The sequence below is a fragment of the Vicugna pacos genome, chromosome 3 (assembly GCF_048564905.1).
Source record: "Vicugna pacos chromosome 3, VicPac4, whole genome shotgun sequence".
Lineage (NCBI taxonomy): Eukaryota > Metazoa > Chordata > Mammalia > Artiodactyla > Camelidae > Vicugna > Vicugna pacos.
Window position 1 is genome coordinate 120,494,372 of NC_132989.1, and position 17,089 is coordinate 120,511,460.

The following is a 17,089-nucleotide window of genomic DNA, read 5'->3' on the forward strand; positions in this document are numbered from 1 at the left end:
CACCCTAGGTCCAGGCCACGGGCAGAGCTACAGCCACAGTCCCCACTGACCCTGGCCAATCCCCACATGTGTGAACTTCCAGGCAAGAAGCGTGTGTGGGTGTGCTCTGCATGTCACCATGTCCCACCAAGAGAGAGGTTTAGCTGCTGTGGTCAAGGCCACCAGACTGCTGTGACTGAGCCACTTACCCTGCGGCCCCCTCGGGGTCAAAGACAAGATCTGGGCGGCCCCTGAGGCACAGGCAGGGGACCCGGGCTGGAACCCGGGCCCAGCAGCAGGCGTCCGCTGGTGCCCTGAACACGGAAATGCTGTTTTCCCCATCGCCCCTTCCTGTCAGGAGTCAGAGAAGGTGGGTGAGCAGCGACCGCAGCCTCCAGCCCCCCGCTCAGCCAGACGCCTGCCCCTCCTGACGGCATTCCTGTGGGACTCGCCATGTCTCCACGGACACAGACACTTCACTCACTTGAAGAAGAGGAGACAATTTTAACAAGTACCTGTTAAATGACTGGGTTTTCCATACAATTCTGATTCACACAGACTCCCGGTAGCTTTCGCTCTGTGAAGGACAAAAATAGCAACATAGCAAGCAGAATAAATACGCGTCAATGCCAGAAATTGCAACATGACAGGTGTCACTGTCACACCTAAGAGGAGAGGATGCAACAAAAACTTAAAGATTATAAACCTTTTTTCAGTTACAGATTTGCTGAAAATTCCAATTCATATCACTTTTCAGGCCACAGGAAGCAGACATGCGCCTGGAAGGATCTCAGTGCTTTGGTTTTCTTCCGACGGTCAGAGTGAAAGTCAGGTGAGTCCTGTGATCTGCAGTAGTTTACAAAGTCACCATGAGCACTAAGTCGGTGACACTGAGCCATGGCCCAGGGGTGTGTGTGCACTGACACAGGGTGTGTGGTCTCAAACCCCAAGCCAGCTCCTCCTGGGAGATATGCTCAAGGAAAAATGAGGCTCAGAAGCATTAAGTGACTTGTCTGAAGTCGCCTGTCCTTCAGGTGCAGGAACAGGATTCAAATCCCTTCCAACCACACCACAGGCAGAGCTCCCTGCACTGCCATGGCGCTGCCTCTCCGTCTTCTGGTCTCCCCTGTAGGAGAGACGGAGTCAGAGACGTGAGGCTGGAGCGTCGCCCTTGGTGGGGATCCTACCATCGAGCAATTCAAATGCCTCCCAGGTGGTTCACGTCCGTGGATGACTGGGAAGGCCCCGAGCTGTCTGGAGGACAATCAGCCAGTAGGCTGATTCACACGCACAGAACCGGTGAGCATTTAGGAGTGAGGGTGCGTCACAAAGTCCCGTCGAGGAAAGCCTGTGAAGGGCTTGAAAGGTCTTCAGGGGCCACCCCGCCCCCCGTGCCACCCAGCGCAACCCTCTCAGGGTCCCAGACTCCGGGTCTGCTCCTCACATGCTCTGAGCTCAGACGCAAACGAACGTGATGCAGCGTCGGAGTTGGTGAAGAGTTCGGTTCAGAGCAGAAATCAGTTCCAGGAAACGTCGGAGGCCGACAGAAGTCACGTGCTTCTTTCTTAAAATGTTGGGTGGGAGTAACACCCTGTGGCTGGGCCTGGCGTCCTCTCGTCCGAGTCTCAACGACATCCGTCCAATGTGAGTCTTGTACCCGCGCTGTCCCCACGTGTGCGCCCCCCTCACCCTCACCGCACCCTCACCCTCGCCAGCCCTCCGGGGCCGAGCAGCAGTGGGCGACTCGGGGGGCCGCACCTCCTGCGCGGAAGCCCCGCGGCTCCTGCGCGGAAGCCCCGCGGCTCCTGCGCGGCCCTGCGCTGGGGACGCCGCCGCGCACACCTGCGCTTCCCGCCACGGCCGCCGGAGGGCAGCAGGGCCCGCCTCGCGCACGGGCGCCGGGACAGCGGGGCAGCGCGGGCTTTCCTCGTCTCCGCCGCGGGGCTGGGGAGCTCGCGGCGTCTCGTCCCCGTCGGCCCGAGGGAGCTCACACACGGCGCTCTGAGACAGCAGGCGCAGACGGAGGGTGCTTCGCGGTGTGAGCGCGTCGGCCCAGGCGGGGCGGCAGCGGGCGGCGGGCTGTCGCGCGGCCGCTCGGAGGCTCCGGCCCCCGAGAGCCGCGCGGGTGCGGCCGGGCGTGGCCTCGGGGCTTTGGCGCAGCTTCGTTTTGGCCGCTTCACTGGTTGTTTTTACTGTGCTTTTCCCTCAGGTGTTCTGTTTTCCTCCCTCCTACTTTGTGACATTTCCTACCTTTACAAAGGGCGTATCATACTTAATTTTTAAATGCTCCAGCATGCGGGCCGGCGGGACCCAGAGGCCGGCCCCGTCCGCGGAGCCTCCCTCGTGCGTGACGGCAGCGGCCGCCCCGCAGACCCGAGGCGGGAAGGGGCCGGCAGGAGCCCTCCAGCGCGGCTGTTGCCGGCCTTCCTCCTCGGCTAAACGGCTCTGCGGCCACAGGTGAACCGCGGGTGCCGAGGGGGGCCGAGAAGTGGGCTGGGGACTAGGAGGCCTTTTGCCCGTCAGCGGTACGGAGGGGGCGTCGCGCAGACCTCAGACGGCCCTCCCTTCTCCCCGGGGTCGCCCTCGCAGGTGCACAACTGGAAACACAGGTCGCAGACGCACAACGTTTTAATCGCTCCGGAAAGTGACCCCTGCAGCACAGACCTGGCCCATTGCAGGAGATTATAGCCAGGGACCCCCCAGAAAACCTAATTCAAGGTGCTCTGTACTCCCCAAAAGCCGAGAAATCCCTGGGTGGACAGAATGTGTGCCGTGTCACCGCTGCCGGGACGTCATCTCCAGCATTTGCCCCGGCGCTGAGCTGACGGAGGGGATGGCAGAGGCAGCAGGGAGGGCTGCTCCCCTGGCCTCCCATCCCCACAGTGGACACAGGCCGGGCGCTGACTGGGAGGCTGTAACTGGAGGGCGCAGGAAGGCAGACATGCAGGAGTGTTTGGTGCCACAGTCACAAATATTAGTGAAAGCTTTTTATCTAATAGTTGCTTCCTACATAATGTACTAGCTTTAAAAACAGCAAACGTCCCATTTTACTGCTGGCTGGAAAGGAGGAAAGACTAGACAGAAAACACCAAGTGCGGAGACTGACCCACCAGCCGCCAAGGGGACCCTTACTCACTTGGTGTCCGTTGTGGACGAGATGTCCCCTCTGTGCTTCGCCCTCAGAAGCACGCTCTTCACCTTCATCTCCGCCACGGAAGGCAGGAGCACCGGCTCTGCCACACAGAACAGGGAGAGGCGAGGCGGCAGGGTTGCGCCCGACGGCGCCTTCCTCTTCTGCCCAAACAGGAATTTTAGTTTTCCTTGAAACTGCATCGTCTGGTGTTTCAAAGACAGAAACGAAGCTGTGTTCACAGAGTGAATTAGTGACACGGCCAAAGGACAAAGAATTCACGTTCCCAGGGACAGAAAAAGCTCGGAGAGGATCTTTCCTGAGTCACTAAGCAGACATGAACCAGCACTTCTTCCACACTCGGCCTCCTTGGTCATGTGTTCCCCGTGGCCTTTGAATGGCTCGGGGTTGCTCTGGAGTCCCCGTGATGTCCTCCAACCTTAAGGCATGTTCTCGTGTGTGCACTCATGGGTGTGTGGGTGTGTGAGTCCTCGCACGGGGACATACATGTGCACTGACTGGGGCAGGGCCACCAGGCAGCCCTTCAGTAGGATCTGCTTGGGTAGATAATCTCTGAGGACTTTCCACATTAACCTGCCACTTCCAAATTAGTATTGCTTCATTCGTGATGATAAAACTTAGGGACAGCTTGACTTGGTTATCTAGAGCACACGGTGTGAGTAAAAATCCAGGAAGTAACTTTGGAGTTTGCGATAAAAGAAAATTAAGGATCTCTCTATAATGGAAGAGCTGGTCTATAATCGAGTTACTTAAAGTGACTTCAGGGTGCTCCTGTCCTTGATGGAAAAATGACCCCACAATGTGGCTGCACTCTCTCCCTAGCCATCTTCTGTTCATCCATCCTGCTTTCTATCCATCCTTCCATCCATCCATTCTTCCATCTGTCCATCCATCCTTCCATCCGTCCTTCCGTCTCTCCATCCACCCTTCCATCCATCCATCCATCCATCCATCCTTCCATCTGTCCATCCACCCATTTGTCCATGGACTGATTGAGTGAACAAATACTTGCAAAGCACCTACCACGTGGTGGTCACATGCTTGGTGTGGGCGAGTCAAGGCAGTGGTGCTGGGACATGTTTAACATCCAGCTCTCCAGAGAAAAAAGCCCTGATTTGTAGTGTTTGACATTTTCTCAAAAGCAGTAAGAAACCTCTGAGGCTCGCGGCACGGCACTGCTCGGGGCCCAGGCAGGGAAAGCCAGCGAGAATTGAGAACCGAGACAGGCAGGCGGGACGTCCACGGCCAAGAGCCAATCTTGGGCTCAGGCTGGTCAGCAGGGCCTCCTCAGGGCTCCCTCTCCTCAGAGCCATTTAGAAGCTGATCCAGAAATACCTGCTTGCCCCTGCCCCTCCTTCCCTCCCACAGACACCCACTGAGCACCTCCTGGAACACATCAGGCCAGCCCAGGGACTAACACTCAGAGGTCCTGCCAAACACCAAACACCTGCTGTTTGTCCCTCTTGGGGACCACAGCCCAGGAGAGGAGACAGACCCCCAGGACCCCACAGTCAAGGTGTGGCTGGGGAGGAGCAGGGGTCGTGGGAGGGGCCGCTCTGCATGCACCCAGGATGAGGCAGGAAGCTGGGGCTCAGGGTCCGGCACCAGACACTGATGGGGAAAGCCCACTGGCCCTGGGGTCAGCAGTGGAGGTGGGCAAAGCAGCACAGGGATGGGGCGCGCTGGGCTCCTGGGAGAGACTGTGGGGACCCTGGGCCAAGGGGAGGCGGCAGAGGCCCTGGAGAGCAGCATACATGCGGTCCAGGGGATGGAGGTTTGGGGTGGGCGGGAGCTTTGCTCTGCTGCCCGTGAGGGCACACCTCCATCCGCCTCAGCCCTTCCAAGGAGGCGCTGGAGGAGAAATGGAAACCCCAGTGTCTTTCTGTAGGAGGAGAGGTTAAAACCAGAAGCCAGGGCTGCCATTCGGCTCTCCTGTGCTTCTCAGTCCTCGCTGGGAAAACACTTTTAATGAGTTTTAAATAAAGGGAAATTGAACATAAGTACAAACCCTCTGCAGATTTCCAGTTCATCTAGGTGGTGCCTCTACCGGCAGCTGACTTCACATTTTCATCTCACCGCCTGCACACTCTCCCGGCTGAGTCATGGGCAGTCAGCACCTCGGGCACTGCCCCTCGCTTCTTGGCTTCTTGGTCCGCACTGCGGCACAGCCCCGCCACCCTGCAGGCCGCAGCCCCGTGCACTCACCAGGAAGCCCGAGGTGCTGTCTAGCAGGCAGCGCACGCGGCAGACGAAGCAGCGCGTCAGGAAGGCTGAGTACTCCGTGGGCGAGCCGGCGCCCCCATCCTGGGCCCGCAGCAGCCTCCCCAGGATGGCGTCCTCTCCTGCCCACATTGGCAGAGGCAGCGTGATCAAGGGAGAAACCATAAATACGCTCTGATGAGCAAGGTCGTGCGTGTAAGGGCGCGGAGCACACGTGGCCCCCCAGGTCGCCCTCCCATGAGCGCCCAGTGCGTCCCAGTTCCCTAGAGACAGCCGCCCTGACATATTTTCCCTTCTTCGTCCTTTGCCCTTAAAAACAGCGTTTCAGAACAACTGCATGTGTGATGAGCGATCAGTGGTTGAGTTTTTGTTTTTGTTTTTGTCTTGAGCTTTAAAATAAACCTGCGTGGGCATCTGAAGTTTGCGCTCCCCTCAGTGTTATAAAGTGAATCGTGCTGCTGTGTGAAGTTGTGCTGGAAACCCCTCTCGAATTAGTTACCACTTCAGGGGAGGTGTGTGAAAGGCCAGAACTCTGTCTTCCCTGCACTGGACCCCGGTGACGCTGCTCTGTCCCTCAAGGACCTGGATGCCTGCCCAGCGTGTGGAGTGGGCAGGGGCGGCAGATCCAGGACTTCGCAGAGGTCCTGCTCGCAAGGGACAACGTCTCTGAACAAACAACCTTTGCGGGCTTTTTTCAGGTAAATCTAATGTCGGCCACACGACTTTCCTGGAAGATGGGAGACAAGTACTGTGGCTTCTTGGTGAGCACAGAGAAGTGGCCAGAGACAGCCAGAGAGCCACGTTGGGCTGGAGGCGGGAAGAGGGACGCGGGAGGAGGTCTTCGAGGAGGGGAGTGGACGCGGCATCAGGGAGAGGAAGGGTCCCTGCAGAGACGCCCACGTGCTCCCACTAACGTCTGAGCCTGGGCTGGACTGGGCCCAGGAAGACCCACCTGTCTCCGCGAACAGGGGCTGCCCACACGCTGCTGGTGGGGGGTCCATGGCCCAGTGGAGCTGCCGGCGGAAGTCCTGGCGGTCGTCCACGTGGATGTAGTCGTAGATGTTCTGGTGCATCACGTCTGTCTGCAACAGCGTGACAGTCACTTTAGGCTTACCTGAGGGAGCTGCCACACTTCACACCAGCGTTAATCACTGCGAAAGCGTCTCGTCCACCTGTCAAGCAAGTCACACCTGTGAAGAGAAAGCCTCTTGGAAAGGGCTGGGCCTGGGCCGCGAGGACTGGCTCCCCGCAGGCCACGCCCACACGGCCCAGAGGCCCGGCGGCCGGCTCCCGAGGTGCCCCCAGGGCCGCCAGCCCCTCCCCCAAGCCGGGCGTCTCCCTGGGGGCAGCTGGGGCTCAGACGCCCGCTTTTCTAAGTGACTCGACCGTCCGTGCTCGAAGAACTCATCAAGCTGTACATTCACGTTTGGTCACTTCCCAGCCTGTATCACTGGAACCACAAAAGTTCCAGTGGAGGCACCCCTGTGAGGTGAGAGGGAGCCACCAGGTGAGCTGGGGCCTGGCCAGTGCCTCCTGACAAGAATTCCCCCTTCCCAGCGCCTCCAGGCCTGACCGTTGCCTCATCCAGGACGCCACAAGGCCCCGCCAGCCGCCAGCCCTCTCTCTGGCCCCCGGTCCTCCCACCTGCTCGGGCTCTGAATGCAGAGGCTGACCCCTACGGGCTCCGGGTGCACGCTGGGAAATTGTGGTCTGGGCCACAAAGGCCACTACCGTGGGCTACAGAGACTGGCCGCCGTGGGCACGACTGTCGCTATTGTCGATAAAACGCCCTGGGTGTTGGCAGTGACGAGGCCGCTGCACGCTTCCTCGTTACCCTCTCACCTGGGACCCCAGCAGGGCCGGCCCGCTTCTGTTTCAGTCACTCCTCAACTGGATCATTATAATAACTAGAGGGAGGAAAAGGTGCTGAAGATTCAAGACCTCACAGACAAGTCACCTTCTTAGGAGGTGACCAGTAACCTCACCCAGAGTGGATGAGATGCCCCTCCCAGTCACCTGTGACACGTGGCTGAGGCTCCTTGGCCCCCAGATGTCAAGCCAGTACCTCGGGAAGGTGGAAAATGAGTGTGGTGGTAACTCAAAGGTTGGACTCCAATCACCTGCGCACCCCTCCATCCACTGTTTCCAAGAAAGAAGTGGACACCGAGGTCAGAAGAAGTTATTGTTGTTGGTCAGTGCTGTCCAGAGTCAGGGGCTCTGGATGTGAACAGGGACCAACTCGTGGTGATGTGGACCCACCAGGCTTTCCCTCCTGCTGAGACCTGGCACCACTGGCCACGGCTTCTGGTGCTCAGCCACCTGGAGTCTCCCCATCACCCAGTCTCTCCCCCTCACCTGGAGTCTCCCTCTCACCTGGAGTCCCCCCCTCACCTGGAGTCTCCCCCTCACCTGGAGTCCCTCCCCACCTGGAGTCCCCCCCTCACCTGGAGTCTCCCCACTCACCCGAGTCCCCTACTCTTACCTGGAGTCCCCCCCTCACCTGGAGTCCCCCCCTCACCTGGAGTCTCCCCACTCACTCGAGTTCCCTACTCTTACCTGCAGTCTCCCCTCACCTGGGCTCTATGGTCACAGGTGCACTTCCCATAAGGATGCTTTCTTAATGGACTTCAGAGATTCAGGCATAACACATAGGCTGCAAAGTGCCCACGCCATAAATATGCAGCTGCACCACCCAGTAAGGAAGTGGGACCCAATAGCAGCTCTGAACCCTCCCATCCACCCTCCCCAGAGACAGTCAAGGTGCCGGCCACACCCGGGCCGCTTCTGGAGGTAAATGGAGCGCTATGTCCTCTGCGTCACGTCACAGCCGTGACTCACCCACGTGGTGTGTGGTGGCATGTTTCACCCGCATCATTGACCGGTCCTTCGCTGCGTGGATGAGCCACAGCTGATGCATCCACTCACTGCTGGGACATCTGCGTGGTTTCCCATCTGAGCCGACACAGGGGCTGCTGCTGTGTTTTGAGGGCGTTGCTGTTGGGTGCACACCCAGGAGTGGAGTTACTGGGCCACGGGGTGGGCAGGGCCCAGCTGTAGCAGAAAATGCCCAGTAGTGCAAAGCGAACACGCGAATCCAGGCTCTGCTGAGGCAGCGTGAGCGTCCGGTTGCTGGACGTTTTGGCCAATGTTTGGTATCTGCAGCCTTCTTCGTTTGGGCTCGGTGGTGGATGTGTCGTGGTTTCTTTTTGTGGTCTTAATTAGCACATCGTCAAGGCTAATGACGCTGAGCGTCTTCTCACTTAAATGCAGGTGAGCGTGTTGCCTGTTTCTCCATCTTTTTCATGAGTTTCCACTGAGGGCCTGCGGACCTGTCAGTGTTCCTCACCTCCGTGAACACACGTCCTTTTAGGGTATCTTCTTCGCAAGATCTCCTCCACGGCCTGGCCTGCCCTTCTGCTCTCTTGATGGCTCTGACTCGGCCGATCCATCAGTCTCTCTTCAGGGACAGGGTTTTGTCCCAAGAAGTCTTTCCACCTCACTCTGCCTTGTTATCTTCTGGAAACTTCCACTGTCCACTGTGCATGGTGTGAGGTAAGAGTCAGTATTCATCTTCCGTTCGGATCCAGCTCACGCAGCCCCGTTTGCTGACAAGAGCAGCACCTCCCCACCTCCGGGCAGTGCCGCCTCCGTTGGAAGCCCACACCTGCTCTGAACCTCCAGTTCTGCCTCCCGGGTCTGTCTGGCCACGGCTGTACTGATCCCACCCATCCCAGCCCCTGAGCCTACGGGGTCTTGTCTCCGGACTGCCCGTCCCCAGTGATCAGCACTCCCGCCCCACCCCCAGGTGGCCTTAGATGTGCTCCGCCCTCTGCACTTCCAGTTGGCTTGTTGATGTCGCTCCAGACTTCCTGCTCAGTTTTGTGGCGATGTCAGTAGTCCTACAATTTGTTCTGACATCTTTGGAATGTTGCTGAGTCCTCCCATTCGTGAATGTGACACATCCTCCAATTACCTGGGTCTTCTTTAATTTCTCCAAATGACGGTTTCTGTTTCTCGTGTGGAGGTCTGGCGTCTCATCTGGTTAACCCGTTACTAGGAGTTCAGTGTTTTCCACCTGCTGTTGAAGGACAGCATTTCCCCCGTGGTTTTGACAAAGGAAAAGACTGTGCTGACCGCTGAGCTCTGGGCACCAAGGGTCTCACAGTAAACTAATGAGCGGGCATTGTGGTCCACGTTACTCTCTCATGAGTTTTAGCGGGTGACCTCAAGCTTCGCAGAACCCCAGGGGCTCCCCACTGCCCCAGTCACCGCCTCCACATCCCTCAGACAATTAACAAAAGGGATACACAGTGTGAGCCTGCGGCTTAACCAGCACAGGAGGCAGGTTAACTTGAGGGAGGGCAAACAGAGCTGGAAGGGGCGTTACTGGCAGAGGCAAATTCGAAGACATGTTAAATGCGAACATTCTTCTGGGGTGAGAAACCAAGTTCGGTGCTAATTAGTGTGGCCGCCTTCTGTCTTTCCTCATCTCCTAGGGTCTGATTCCTACAAACAAGGTCAAGGAAAACACATGGTGGGGAACGTGCGAAGGAAGGAGGGAAAACACGACGATTATTCAGATGGCTAAAAGCCAGCCCGACTGGTCCCATCAGTGTGTCCTCATCTTGGCCTTTCTGTGGAGCTGAGCACAAAAGTGCAACGTTTCCACATGCGGCTCGTTCCAGCAGGGACCGTCTTCTGTGCGAGGGTGCGTATATCCGTTATCCGTGTTTGTGGACGCTTAACTGCTTCCTCCCGCAGCCCCTGACATCCGCACGGTTCACACGGGACCTGCCCCCCCGCCTGCTGACCTCCCAGAGGACCGACAGCTACTTGAGGCAGCAAATGTCAACAGCGACCAAAACACACACCTAAGTCTGTTTATTCATCTCAGGGGTGCTGAAGTGGAAGACACCGAAACCGCTCAGGCTGTGATAGGAAATACCTGGTTCCTGACTTTCTGTAAAGCATTTTGCCCCAGAAGCTCACAATAGTACAAAGCTGTTCTAAGATGTTCGTGAAATTCTCTGCGTAAGCTAGAGGCACTGCTAATGACTTAATGACATTTGGAAACAATTTCTTTAGAATAAGGCAGAACTTTTTTTTTTTTTTAACTTCTAACACTTTAGAGGAAATAGCCAAGCTCCAAGAAAACAAAAGATCCAGTTAGCAAGTTCAGACCTGGAATCAGGTCTCCTCTGCAGGGCACCTGCATTTCTCAGGAAGCCAAACCCAGTGATAAGGCCAAATTTTGTCCAAAGGCAGGTGGCTCTGGGCATCTGGAGAATTCACAGAGCAACACAGGAGACAGTGATTGGAACCAAAAGAAATTCTGAGCCTGCAGAAGGCAGGCCAAACCATATTTCGCAGAGCCCCGTCCTGCACACATCCGCAGTAGGACGTGGAAGCCTTCGTTATTTGGGGTTGGAATCTGCCGTGCCCACAGCCAGCGGTGATGTGAGTGGGAGCTGCTTGAGGGGACCCCAGAGCCAGGGAGCCAGCCACCCAGCTATGCCACCAAGCTCGTCTTCACCGCCTCCTACACACAGCCTCCCTAGAGTGATGGACGAGGCACCTGTGGGAAGCAGACTTGGGGGGAGGCGGCAGGGCTAATTGGGTGCTGAACTGTCACGGGAGACAGATCAGGTGGCATAGTTCACGGGTCAGGAGCAGCCAAGGAGGAAGAGGCCTCAGGTGTCTCCCCCCAGGGCGGGGCTGGTGATGGGGACGCCTCCCGCAGTGGCCCCCTTGCCCCCAGCGCCCCCAAGGGCCCAGCCGCAGCCCCGTGGGTGGACATGCTGTGGCTCCTTGGGTGGAGCAGGATGTCGTCACCCAACCCTAGGGGGGCAGAGCCGGCTCGACCCCTGTGGTCTGACCCGGAGTCCCTTGGAGGTCCCGCCCCCACACCTCACCAGCCAGGTCCTCCACGAGGGACACACCTCCACCTGCCGCAGGGACTGTCCCAGGGCCAGGACAGGACAGGGTGTGGCAGTTGCTCTGTGTGGGTTCAGGTGGCAGGAGAGCCGACCGAATGATTGAGGAATCGCTTCTCAGAATCACCAGCAGAGCGACAACCACTTCGGTTTTGGAAGTGACACAAAATGATGGTTGTCGTGGAAACTAGATCAAACGCTCCAGTGGCCTCCAGGGCTCAGGCCAACCAGAATTCTCAGCGTGTCAGGGCCCCACACTTCCTCTGCCCTCGGCGTCTGCCCACCACCTGGCTTTCTGCTCGTCCAGTGAGATTTTCGTTATCAACTCCACGTCCCAACTCCCAGCTCCAAACCCCCGTCTCATCACTTGGCTCTGATCCCAGATGCTGCAGACACCTCCCCTCGCCTGCAGAGGTACTCGGGCTCTGCGGGCCCGTCGGGGCCCCCAGTGGGCAGCTCCTGGCAGCCTCCAGGCCAGCACCCTCCCTGGGTCAGGCCAATGTTGCAGCAGGCGGGCTTCTGCCAGCCAGCTGGCCTGGGGCCCTCAGTGGGCTCGCCGTCGCCCAGGCCACCACCTCGCCCTCGCCCTCGCCCTCGCCCTCGCCGATGAAGGGGTCTCCAAACCGCTCCTCTGGGCGCCCGGCCCCAGCCCGGGCACGGCTGCCCTCCACCCGCTCTGTGCCCCTTTCCCGCTAGTGCTGTGTCACTGGGTAGTGCTCCTTTACAGTTAACTCATAGTAACTCTGTATGAAACTGTTCGAAGCACTGCAGTTTCTGACTCCGAATGGGGCTCTGACAGACACACTGTGTTCTTCCTTTTCCCGGGTTCTGTTCTGCTCTCTTACATCTGCCTGTTTGTATCTTGAATTCCTCGGCGAGCCCAGGGCCCTGTGCTATTCACTGTGTGGTCCGCTCCCTCTGGGGGTGTGTCTGCGGCGCGGGCTGTGGCCGCGCCCGAGCCGAGCCGGCTCCTCCTCAGTCCTCAACAACTGCCTCACTGGGTGTGAGTTCGGGTTTCCAGCGACAGCTTGGATTTCCCATGAGAGACTTCTCTGCCTTCCCAGAGGCCAGACCAGGCCCCTCCTCCTCTCCTGGGCCAGAGGTGGGACTTTTCTTCGAGCCGCCCTCCCAGGACCCCAGTGTTTGGTGGGACTGACCCGGCTGTCTGCCCCAAGCTCTGGAACCACACAAGCTGGGATGGCCTGAAGCAACGTTCCCAGCAAACTATCTGCACATCAACGCTGGCTTTCCCAGAGCCCACGCTGTATCTGGGGCCCGGAACGCCGCCGTGCTGGTGAGGACGAGTCCACAGCCGGCCCTGACCAGCCTCTCCCCAGTGAGGAGCACGGGAGGCTGGGCCACAGCCGGCACGAGTCCCTGCCCTTTAGGCCGGGACGCCCAGGACCCGCCAGGCCTCTCGCCGTCACAAGGCTGGGGTGTGCAAATCCTCATCTGACAAAAGCTCCGTGATTTAAAAAGCTTGATCTTGGAGATGATTCAAACCTGGAGGACAACAGGCGTCTATGAGGTAGCAGAACAGAACATGCAGCGGACGGAACGGCTGTGCTTACCTGGTGGAAGCCCAGGTAGTCCGCGATCGTCGCTGACGCGTAGAATATCACGCCTTCGGCGCTCACGACCAGAGCGAAGCCGCGGAGGGACTGGAAGGAAAAGCAGAAACTGAGTCGGCTCCTAGGCACGTCTGCGGAGTCACCGAAGCCGGAAAAGTCACGCATTAACTCCGTTTGCGTTTTCAGCCGCTGCTCCCTAGTTGTGTGGTCCACGTTCATGGCCTCCAGGAAGGCCTACTTTCAGTTTATTTATGGCCGTTTTGCAGACGGTCCCAGGCTAGCAGGAGACATGGGGATTCGGTCGCATTTGTAAGGCTCAGGACTTGGGTTCTCCTGTTTCTAGTGATGAGCAAATTTAAGTTTTATAAAATGTAAACATCATCACGATGAGATGAGAAACCAAAACAGGGACCTTTGTGTCACCCGTGTGGACTTCCCCATTCGAGCACCCTCTTCTGTGTTCTGATTTTTCTGAGAATTTTTATCATGAAAAAATGAGTTCCACAGAGTTTCCACATCCACGGAAACCATCACATGGATGTTCCTCAGTCTGTTGACGTGGGGAGTTACACTGACGGACGTTCTGATGGGGAAGCATTCTTGCCTGTATGGGGCAGACCTCATCTGATCGTAACTTTTAATACACTCCTGAAATCGATTCATTTCACCTAGGAAATTTCCATCTATAGTTGATGAAATCCAGCCTACAAACTCTTCTTCTTATTTTGGTGTCAGGGGCATCTGATCATCAAGAAGTGGCTGGGACCCCTGCTCTCTTCTTCCAATTTCTGGACCCACTTGTTTACAGTGAGGATGTGTATTCCTTGACAGTTTGGTTCACCTCGCCTCTAAGACCCTCCAGTTTGGGTGCATTTGGTGTATAACCCTCCTCAAGAAACTAGAGACGGCAGAGACAGTCACGTACAACATCAGGAGAAGAAAAATTGAAATGAGAGAAAAAAATCAGTGAAAAGTGTTTAGTCAAATAATAAAGATTGTCAACAAGGTGAAAAAATGGCTTTTTGAAAAGATTAATAAAATTGATAAACCCCTAGAAATACTGAACAAGAAAAATGTAAATTACCGACAGCAGGAACTCTGAAGAAGACGCCACGACAGACCCTGCAGGCACTAAACACAGCGAGGAGACACTAAGAATGCTGCTGAGGAAATTAAGTGCCTTAGATGAAAGGGACAAACGCTTTGAAAAAGATTAACGGAAGTGTTACTAGAAGAGCTAGAAAATCTAAGTGGCCCAGTAGCTATCAAACACATTGAGTCTGTGGTCAGAGCCTTCCCACTAAGAAAACTCCTGGCCCAGATCAAAGACACATACAATGCCCAGGACTGAATCTGAAAAGAAAAGCAAGGCCTGGAAGCAGTGCAGAGAGAAGACCCAGACAAACAGGAGGTGTCGAAGCTCCCGGGTCACAGCCTCGGCAGAGTCAGGACGTCCCGCCTCCCTGAACCGATCTATAAAGTCATCTCAGTCACAGGGACAGCAGGGTGCTTTCTTTTTGTAGAAACTGATGAGGTGATTCTGATATTTATGTGGAAATAAAGGGCCCAGAATTGCCAAAGCAATGTTGTTAAAGGAGAGCAGAACTGCGGGACGGATGCTGACCGACTTCACGACTCACTGCAAAGCTGTGCCAATCACGACAGTGGGTGTTGGCGTGAGGACAGGCGAGCGCTAGGCCGAGCCAATGGGGGAGGGAGAGTCTTCGAAAGAAATGTGTCTGGGGCAGCTGGTTATCTGTGCAGGAAAGAGAAAGCAAAGCAAAAGCACCCCTGACTCTTATCTCATTCCACACACAAAAATTAATTCAAGAGATACCTTAGACCTAAACATAAAACACTTCGAGAATCACAGAGCTTGTAGAAGAAAGTATAGGAAGACACCTTTGTGAGTCTGGGGTGGGCAGATCTGGACAGGATACAGAACACTAACGCTTAAGGGGAACAGGTCATGACCTGGACTTTAATAAATGACGAGACAAGCCACAGACTGAGGAAAAATACAGTACACCGGCAGAGGACTTTATCCGGATACATAAAGAACTTCTACAAAAACCGTTAAAAGAAGAACAACCCAATCTTTAAAACTGGGCAAAAAACTCAAAGAGACACCTTACGGAAGGAGACAGGAGAACACCCACAATGCAGTGGAAACACACCAGCGTCATCCGTCGTCAGGAGCCCGCAGCCTACAGCCACTGTGAGACTCCGTCTCACACGGAGTAGGGTGGCGACGGGCAGGAGGACCCGACGACACTAAATGTTCCGGGAATGAGAAGCAAACTGGTAAGACTATGAGACGGAACCCTGTTCTGCTGCAAAGCCACGCTTCAGCCACGAAAGCTCAGTTTGGAAAAGAAGACCACAGCACTCACAAAAGTGTAAGACACTCGATGGAGCTCTCACTCAAGAGGAAGCACTCAGTGTTAAACAGTCTGCAGACAACCTGAGGTGCTGGGCGCTCACAGGCGGCTAGGATGAGGCTGCCGCTTGGAGTGGAGCCGCAGCCCCCTGGTAACACGGGCAGGGTCAGGAAGGGAGTGTCGCCCAACTCTCTGCCTTGTTTCAAAGTTCGGGGTGACCTGCTGACACAGAGGTGCAAATGCCAGGGCAGTGGCTTTGCAAGAGGATTTAGACCTTGTGCTGACTTTTCTGAGCAAGAGACCCAAGCCTCACACAGCACCCCGCTGCACCTCTGCTTCAAACGGTCTAGCACCAGAGTGACCATTGCATCACAAGGCCCGTCACTGGCCGCCTGCCCCTGAGCCCCAGTGAACTGAAAATTGACCCCGTGTGACACCCCTGTCCCCTGGAACGTCTCCAGGAACCGGACAGGCTGTCATTTGTCCATAATTCCTGTGCAGCTCCAGGGAGGAGTGTCTGGACTCACTGCCCTCACATCTTTGAGTACCGGATGGAAAGTCCAGTGTTTGCCTGGACCTTGTCCCAGTGGGCTGGTCAGGAGTTTGTGAATGTGCCCAACCCCCACCCCCAAATGCCTCTGCTGTTGGGCACCTAGTGTTTCCTGGGTTGGGGGGGAATCTACGAAACATTCCTTTGGGATTTGCTTGCTGTATTGTTTAACAAAAGACCAAATTCTCCTGTATGGAGACCGGCAGAAAGGAAGAGGCGCCTTTCCTTCCAGTACAGGATCCTTCACCAGGACGTGGAGCTGACCCCGGAGGACAGGTGTGAACAGCCTTGTCCTGCGAATCCGTCCTGCACGGACTGAACCGTGCGTTGGCTTGGGGGTGGGGTAGTGGAAGACCTCTCACTGTCTCTGTGCCCTTCAGAGGCACTTTACCCAAAGCTATGAAGCCTTCCCCCCACCTCCACTGGCCTGGAGGTTTTCCTACAGCACTTGGGTCCCCAGACCTGTGGCGAGGCTGGCCCCTGTAGCTGTGCCCCTCAGATGCTGACCCAGCCGAGACAGTGCATTTGGCAGCGCCAGGTTTCCTCACATTGTGGTAGAATGTGGGTATCCTTCTAACCACCTGTAGCACATGGTTCAGTGGCATTAACACGTCCACACCGCTGTGCGGCACCACCACCGCCAGAACTTCCTCATCGTCCCCAAGTGACGCGCTGTCCCCATCAAGTGCTGACCCCCAGCCCCGGCCCCCGTCCTACTTCTGTCTCTGAATCTGCCCCCCAGGGCCACGTACAAGTGGACTCACAGGGATCTGTCTTTTTGTGACAGGCTTTTTCACTAGAATAACACCCCCAGGGTCACCCACTTGTAGACTGTGCCGGAACGCCCTTCTTTAAGGCTGACTAATGCTCCTCTGATGTGCTGCCCGCACCGCCGGCCCACATCCCCCAGGGCGTCTGGGCTGTTCCAGCTCCCAGCCACTGGGGCACCAGTGAGCACCCTCAGGAAGGGAGGTGCCCGAGGAGAGGATGGGCACTCACCTCCACAGCCTCCTCTCCCTGCAGCCTTCCTGCGAGGAAGGAGGCGTCCCTGCAACCTTCCTGCGAGAAAGGAGGCGTGTGATGAAGTCAAACCCACTGCCCTCAGAGCCCTGAGTCTCTAAGGAGGAGGCTCAGCCCAGGCTCTCAGCCTGCAGCTCACTGGCAGTCCCGGGGGGGCCTCAAGTGCCTCACCTGGGAAGCTGCCTGGATTCCATCTCCTCCCTCCCCACCCCGGGCCCAGTGGGGTCTGGCGCCCCCCGGAGGGTGGCGGGCTTCCAGGCCACCCGCTGTGCGCAGTGACCGGA

The 17,089-nt window shown here is 56.8% G+C and overlaps 1 protein-coding gene and 1 long non-coding RNA gene across 3 annotated transcripts in view; one reads left to right on the plus strand and one right to left on the minus strand.

The window, feature by feature from the left end:
- The window catches only part of AHRR (aryl hydrocarbon receptor repressor), a 65,284-nt gene that overhangs the window by 2,675 nt on the left and 45,520 nt on the right, over nucleotides 1-17,089 (minus strand). For both annotated transcript variants that reach the window (XM_072958917.1, XM_072958918.1), the window contains exons 5-10: nucleotides 12,855-12,944; nucleotides 6,303-6,432; nucleotides 5,336-5,472; nucleotides 3,116-3,315; nucleotides 495-556; nucleotides 189-330 (exon numbers count right to left, since the gene is read on the minus strand). In XM_072958917.1, the coding sequence (XP_072815018.1) occupies nucleotides 189-330; nucleotides 495-556; nucleotides 3,116-3,315; nucleotides 5,336-5,472; nucleotides 6,303-6,432; nucleotides 12,855-12,944 (761 nt within the window). The remainder of the gene's footprint in view (nucleotides 1-188; nucleotides 331-494; nucleotides 557-3,115; nucleotides 3,316-5,335; nucleotides 5,473-6,302; nucleotides 6,433-12,854; nucleotides 12,945-17,089) is intronic.
- Nucleotides 1,277-10,362, plus strand: LOC140695735 (uncharacterized). The gene is made up of 2 exons (XR_012071594.1): nucleotides 1,277-1,623; nucleotides 9,847-10,362. It is a non-coding gene; the product is annotated as an uncharacterized lncRNA (long non-coding RNA).